This window comes from Palaemon carinicauda, chromosome 9 (assembly GCF_036898095.1).
Source record: "Palaemon carinicauda isolate YSFRI2023 chromosome 9, ASM3689809v2, whole genome shotgun sequence".
NCBI lineage: Eukaryota > Metazoa > Arthropoda > Malacostraca > Decapoda > Palaemonidae > Palaemon > Palaemon carinicauda.
Genome location: NC_090733.1, coordinates 78,638,556 through 78,646,302, shown reverse-complemented (window position 1 = coordinate 78,646,302; position 7,747 = coordinate 78,638,556). Strand labels below are relative to the sequence as shown.

General features: G+C 45.3%; 1 protein-coding gene across 1 annotated transcript in view; it reads left to right on the top strand.

The window, feature by feature from the left end:
• Window positions 1-363: 363 nt before the first annotated feature.
• Window positions 364-7,747, top strand: part of mRpS6 (mitochondrial ribosomal protein S6) — a 188,041-nt gene continuing 180,657 nt past the window's right edge. Inside the window, exon 1 of the mRNA XM_068379885.1 lies at window positions 364-521. Within this exon, the coding sequence (XP_068235986.1) occupies window positions 477-521 (45 nt within the window). The 5' untranslated portion in view covers window positions 364-476. The remainder of the gene's footprint in view (window positions 522-7,747) is intronic.

Below are 7,747 nucleotides of genomic sequence, written 5' to 3'. Positions count from 1 at the left end.
AAATTATTTGACGTTGTCTCAAAAAATATCTACTGAAATTAGATCAGTAAAAAATTTGACCTCAAACCTTTTAGGCCATCAAATTACGCCACACACGATCAAATTCATGTCAAATAAATTGACATAAAAAAATTGGACCAAAAATCTGAGCGTGTGTGGGCCGCTTTACACCAATATTACATGGGAATAGAATTTGAGATTGAATGACCTAATTTGACACAGGATTTAGCATTTTCATACATATTCTATATGAGGAATTTAAGGATTTAATGATTTTTATTAACTCTAGCGACCCCTCTCAGGGTATGAGAGTACATTACAATATACACAAAATTATAATTAGACTTACAACAATAGTACGAAAGTTCGATTACTTAATGTTATCCAAGAAGCTGGTTGCCTCTCTCCAAACGGGCCTAGAGTGGCAGCAAATCGTCTAAATTTGTGTTGTTAACTTGTGATTACAGGGAACCAAAATGCCACTTTACGAATTATCCCTTATAGTCAGGAATATGCCGAAGGTAATAGTTTGATATATTTCTAGTGTAGGCTATTCTACATTTTAGTGGATGTAATTCATCTAGCATTTACGGTAGTTGGATTGTATTTGCAACTCGCTCTGGGAGACTTTGCCTCAAGACAACTCTCTTCGTAAATGATTTAAACATTGATTTGTGAAGGGTTATCGATTATTTCAATAATTTATTTGGTATAAGGTTAGGTAATTCTATACAACAGCTCCTACACTATTAATTTTGATATTTTTTTTTTCTGATGAATTACTTAGTGCTGACTTTGTTGATGAGGAACAGTATTTTTACCCTATTTGCTAATATTTCCAATTTAGGGGACCTTCAGTTGGAAATCAGGTTTTTGGGTGGGGAATGAATTAAAGAATCCGTTTGAACATACGACTAATGGCTCATGTTGTGTTATTAGCATTAAACAAGACCACCAGCTAACCTAAACAAACTACCTAACCTAACTTAGTAGCCGTATCGGTAATTGTGTAGGAGACCTCCGCGCTCGATTTAAAAGTTTCTAAAAGTAGAAAACGAAAGAAAACAGTAAATTAGAGCTACAGTTACCTTGAAACTGTGAGATAATCCTCCTACAACCACCTAACTCTTACACAGAAAATGTAAGCATAAACCTACTACTACAATTATGGGGGACCCCAGTGGGAAGCGGGGTTTTTGGGTGGGGGGAGGAGGAGAAAAGTGATTTTTCGGGGCACTACCGAACCTAATACAACTACCTACCCTACCCTGGGGGCCATGTACCCCTACCTAGGCCTACCGGGGGGGCTCCGCCCCCCCCTGCGACCCCCCCCTTAAGGCCACAGTAATTTTCAGGGCACCACCGAACCTAAGACACCCACCTAACCTAGCCTATGGGGCCCTGTACCCCTAAACGAAACAAATTCAAATGAAAACGTCTTTTGCACAAAAAGGAACACAAACTTCAAATTAGTCTCAATATCTAACTTTGCGTTTCCAAACCATGTACCTTTGAAACAAGACACGAAAAAATTGCACCTCCTCTTCCTTTTCCCACGAGTAACCACACTACGATCACACCGGAATGCTAATTTGTTGTAATCTATACGGCACACATTTTCACAATTAGGGCACTTTTTCTCTGCCAAAATCAAACCATGACGTTGAGCAAATGCAATTAGCAAATCAACTTTCCCTGAATAATGTACACAAAAATCCCCATAAGAAATAAAGCAATTGTCACAAGTGACACAGTCGGAACGGGATGAAGGTCCTGCTAATTGCTCCATACTTCACGGCAAAATGAGCTTTTCAGTTTGAAGGGAGATCCGAGACGTGCAAAAATATTCCTCCGCGGAACTTCACGTAAACTGTGGTAACTGGTGGAAAAATAGCAGGGATAAGTGAAGTAATAAGTGTCAGCATTGGCTAGATTTATAAAAACCGCCATGGTTGGTTCTCAAACAGTGTGACGTCAAGAAAACACCTGTTATTGGTTAGAATAGCATTGAGAACTAGTCTGCCATACGCAGTAAGGCGGTGAAACAGCTCATTTTAGCCAAGACATCACACAGTAAACAAAAACAAACACTTAGAAAAAATCCAAGTGAAACATAACTATACACACGAATATCTTCGTTAAATAGAAGCTGCTCATATATTGACTATTCTTGGGGTTGAGGAAGAAGAGTCGATGACGATTCATTGTTTAATAATCAGATACCCAGATAACAAGGGCCTGCAACAGGCTCCGCACGTCTTTATAACTGCGCGGGAAAACATATCGTACACACGGATCCCACATGCCCCTCCAAGATTGACATGTAATAATTACAACAATTACACTGCAATCTGATAATTATCAAATGGGGTAAATCAGTAACAAAACAGATAGGATGCACGATGTAGCATCTAGCTACACAAAAATAATCAGAGTAAATAAATCAATAATTGCTTAATAAAATGGGTCGAATTGACATAATAGAAATGGATCAACTGCATACTGCAAACATAGCCATACAAGAAAAAATTAAAACATTCACAGAACCAAGCAATGTGAGCAACACTATCAGATGTATAGTATAGCATGAATTATCAATAATTCTTTAAAAAAGAAAAAAAAAAAAAAAATCCATAATAACACGTGGACAAGGAAATCATATATTTATAGGCTAGCAGTACACAAAAGCAATGACAATTACATATTATTTAACAAATTCAGTGAGCCAGCCAGGTTCTTTCCTGGAGCGTTGTGGTCTCGTAGCACGGGGTAGGCTGGGTGTAGGGGAGCTAGACCTGGGCGGGCTCTCACTGCTGCTGTCAGCTGGTGTGGTGCTAGGGGTTGGGTCAGACGGTGGGCTGGGCGTGGGACAAGCTATCTGTCCCTTTAAATGTTTTCTGTTGCGCAATGATAACCTTCCACTCCCGTCAAGCCTTACTGTGTACTGCCGGTATGGGTGATGGGCGATGATGACACCTGATCTGTCCCACCTTTTAGTCCCGGGATCTTGAATCCTAACCTGGGTGCCCACATGCAATGGAGTCATGTTGCAAGAGCGTTGTCTTGGTGATTGGGGAAATCTGTCACTAGACGATGCCATCAATATTTCCCGCTGTCGAAGGGTTCTTCTCCAGTGGCGATCTACCTTATACTGCTGTCTTGCTGTAGGCACACCATCACGAAGTGCTCTTCCTGTTGCTAGTTGAGCTGGTGACTTGCCTATCTCTCTCAAGGGCGTATTCAGGTATTGCAGCATTGCCTGTGTGCACCTGTCGTTGTCCAAACTACCGTTGGCCCCCGTGTTCGAGCGGATGATTCTTTTGGCGGATTTCACAGCAGCCTCTGCCCTCCCATTTGACTGTGGATAATGAGCAGATGAAAGGCGGACAGTAACCCTCCATTTCTTAAGAAAGTCCATCATCTCCTCACTAGCCAAGTTAGTGCCTCCATCAGTGGAGAGTTGCTCGGGAGCCCCCCACCTGGAAAAGTAGCCACGTAGTTTCGCTATAATTTTGTTGGAACCAGTTCCCTTGGGGAAATGCGCTATTTCTAGCCAACCCGTCAGTCTGTCAGCGTAGGCCAAATAAACTTGTCCTTCGAGTTGAAAGAGATCAGCCACCGTCTGCTGGAAGGGGTACTCAGGGGGAGGGGTAACAATCATGACTTCTGGCGGTGAAGAGGGCGTGTGCAGGTTGCAGACATCACAGGAAGCTCGGCATTGTTCCAAGTCGCCTGCTATTCCAGGCCAATACACGGTTGCTCTTGCACGACGTAACATCGAATCTAGCCCTTGATGGCTGGCATGCAGGTTTCTTGCTACTTTATTACGTAAAGAGTCAGGTACCACTAATCTCACTGCCCCCTCCTCATGGGTATATGTCACCATACTTTGTGCAGCAGCCAACCTGTCCCTTACGCTGTAGAAGGGTCGAAGACACTGTAGTTCTTGGGATTTTTGCTTAGGCCAGTCCCCAGCACGGACTCTTGCAAGCAACAGCTGGTATACGGGATCATTATTTGCTGCGTCCATGACCATCTCTTCGTCCATTGTAATACCGTTATCTTGGCTCAATACAGCTACTGTTGCTGCTGCTACCGCCGCGGAGATATCTTCTTCTTGTATAGTGTCCTCCTTATCTGGGACTGCCGTTAGGGAGGGGTACCGAGATAGAAAATCGGCTGCTGAATTCCACTTTCCTGGCAGGTACTTTATTGTGAACTTATATTGCAGAGTCTTTTCTTTAAGGCGGAATAACCTTGGATTCACCACATCTGTGAGGGCCCTATCCCCCAAAAGCTTCACTAGTGGGCGGTGGTCTGTTACGATAATGAGGGAGGGGCATCCCAACAGAAACAATCTTGCTTTCCGTAGACACCAGGCCACTGCCAAAGCTTCTCCTTCCACTGCTGCGTATCCGGATTCGGCAGCAGACAGGTGACGACTCCCACACAGAGCCAGCCGCCAACCCCCTTTGCAACAAAAAGGGGTCTCTAGGGAGGTACAACCACAGTACTGTTGCAGGACAACGAAACCTATACCTTCCCTACTCCAATCTGTGATTACTGCTGTAGACCTAGTCTTGTCGTAATACCGTAGTCCATCCTTTGCCAGCCGACAAATAATATCTTGAGCCTGCCGGAACTTGTGTTGCAGTTGTTCGTCCCAATATACCTTCTTTCCTGTAGATTTCTTCAGTAGTTCCCGGAAGGGCTCCATGAGGGGCGCGGTGGCCAAAAAGGGTGCCAGCTGGTTGACGAAACCATACCAGGATCTGATATCCGTAACTGATGGTTGGGCTGGCATGGGAAAGTCTCTTATGGCAGCCAACCTTTCACTTGTAGGCTCATACGAGTCCCACCCCAGGTGAAAACCAACAAAGGTAGCCTCTCTCCTGCAAAATGAGAACTTTTCTGGTTTTAGGGTAATGCCTTTCTTCGCGCAGGTAGCCAGAAAATCAAAGGTGTGCCAAAAGGCTCCCTCAACACTTATGTCATGCAGAAGGGTGTCGTCTACACACTTGTACTTGCGAGGAATATCCATAATTGCGTCATCAAACCGTCGAGTGTAGGCATCGGAAGCTGCACAGTGGCCCATCGGGGTGCGACGATACTGGTATCTGCCCCATGGGGTTATGAAAGTTGTCAGTCTTCGGCTGTCCTCATCCAACTCCACCTGGTGGAAACCCCAGAACGCATCTGCAACAGTCTTATAGCTTCGAACAGGTACACCAGATACTATATCAAAGGGTACTGGTGTATGGTGCGTTTCCCTCTTGCAACATGCATTTAAGCGCTGATAATCCACTGTCCTCCTCGGGTGGCCATCCTTTTTGGCCACTACTACCATTCTGGCGCACCACTCTGTGGCCTCCCCCGGTGGTACTGGCTGGATGATGCCCCTACGTACGTCCTCCTCCAGCTGAGCCTTGACTTCATCTTCCCAGTGCTTTGGGACCGCTGCAGGTGTGTGGCAAGCATAGGGTATGGCCCCGGTGACGAGGTGGATGCGGTGGGGTGGGCCCTCCATAACTGGGAGGGGTGACTTGGAGGTGTTGAAGGTTGTCGCCGAAAAACGTTGGAGTAGCCAATCTTGAAGTAAGGGAACGTTTTCTTCCAGCGGGGGGAATGGTAACATTGTCGGACGTGAGAGATCCACCTCCTCTACTGTATCAACGGTGGCAACACTGGCGAGATGATAGGGGAACGTAGCTGGGACTAGACCCAACTCTTTACACATTGACAATGACAAGTATAAATTTGTTGCAGAATTCACGAAGAAAATCTCCTGCATAGAGGATCGACCATTTAATGATACACAACACTTAGTTGCCCCTAAACACTTCAAACGAATGCCTGCAACATCTCTCAGCGTCTGCTGCTTTTCAACTTTCGCGGGGTCGAGGTGCAGCAGCTGCAACAGCTCGCTGCCAGCGACGCAAACCTGGGCCCCCGTATCGGCAACGGCGGTGGTGGATACACACCCCCTCCCCCCCGGCACTGACACTGATACATTTAATAACGGTTGTCCCGCAACGGCGGTAGATGCAATCACTACAGCACTAGATACTTCTGGCAGGACCTTACGTTTGCCCCTACAGCATTTCTTCAAATGCCCCACTTTCTGGCAATTATAACAAGTAACACCTTTGGCCAAACACGAATTCTTATCGGAGTGCGAACTGCCACAGTTGCCGCACCTCGTTGGCGGCGTACGATGCACAGCACGGTGGATAGTGGCGGCTGCACACTCCCCCTCCTCCGTGACATTGGCTGCCTCGACTGGCGGATAACTTGCAATTTGGCGGTAAATTTTCCCGCTCTCACCTACATCCCTAACCGCAGCTTCAAATGCTATGCACTGTGCCCTGAGGGCGTCTACGCTATCATACCTATGATAACTTTGAAAAATTTCTCTTTTAAGCACTAAATTATTCAACCCTACCATCACTTTACGCAATAGCATATATTCAGACAGATCGGAATTACACTGTGGGCACTCGAACTTGCAATCTAGAGCTAACTGAGAACACCTTTGAAAATACACATTGATAGGCTCATCCGTGGCCTGAACATCATTAAAGAATTCGCTCCATAGCACTGCTTGGTTGGATGACCGTAGTACTAGCTTTTCAACGCTATCTAATGCCTCCTTGGGGCTCACACGTGACCATTGGGCCGCTGAGAACTTTGCATCTAAAGCTCTCTGTAGAGCTGGCACACACAGAAGACGGATGTGCATGACGGCCTCCAAACTAGGCCACCTGTTCAGGTGTATCCAGCACTCCATAGACCGCCTCCATGTCCTGAACGCCGCTGAAGACATTTCCACATCACACTTCTCAGGAGCTGAAGCATTGGACACCCGTGGCACTCTGGCTACCGGCAGGTTAGCCACCTGGGTTTGCAGTGCAATGATAGCTTGTTGCTGGGAGATAATGGTGTCGCGGGCCTGACGAAGTGACGGAGTTGCGATGGCCCTCCTGGAGGGCGTTGCAAGACGAGGTCTAATAGGTGGTGCCATCCTGATCTACGCTCCACAGGCGTAGGTTCATATCTCACTGCGCCATCTTGGGGTTGAGGAAGAAGAGTCGATGACGATTCATTGTTTAATAATCAGATACCCAGATAACAAGGGCCTGCAACAGGCTCCGCACGTCTTTATAACTGCGCGGGAAAACATATCGTACACACGGATCCCACAACTATTATATAAGCGTTCTATATGATATAATAGTGAATTGTAGGTGTTTAAATTCTTCAAGATCTTCCGCGGAGCTCTCCTACACATTTACCGCCGTATCCTTACCTGCGACCCCCCTTACACAGCCATATTAAATATAAGACGGCCTAAAACCCTTTTGTCTACTTGGGTTGGAGGGTAAAGGTGAGCTGCACCTTTCCGACTTAATACCCAAAGCACAATAACCTCCCAAATGAATGAGCACTAATCATTTATAGTTTTATGAGAAATTCCTAATTCATTTTCAACATATTTATAACTAAATTTAACATCATTATAACTATATACAAGTAACAAATTATATACTATATCTAAAAGACTTTTCAAACCTAAATGGATATGTAAAAACTACACCTTTTTTCCACTTTCTTCTTCTTTTTCAATACAACATGCATTCTGTCACACCGAAATGGTTTTTTGTTAATATCAAGTCGGCACTTAGAACCACAGGTGGGGCAAATAGTATCACTTTCACTATTAATAACACCGTGATCTTGGCACTACTTT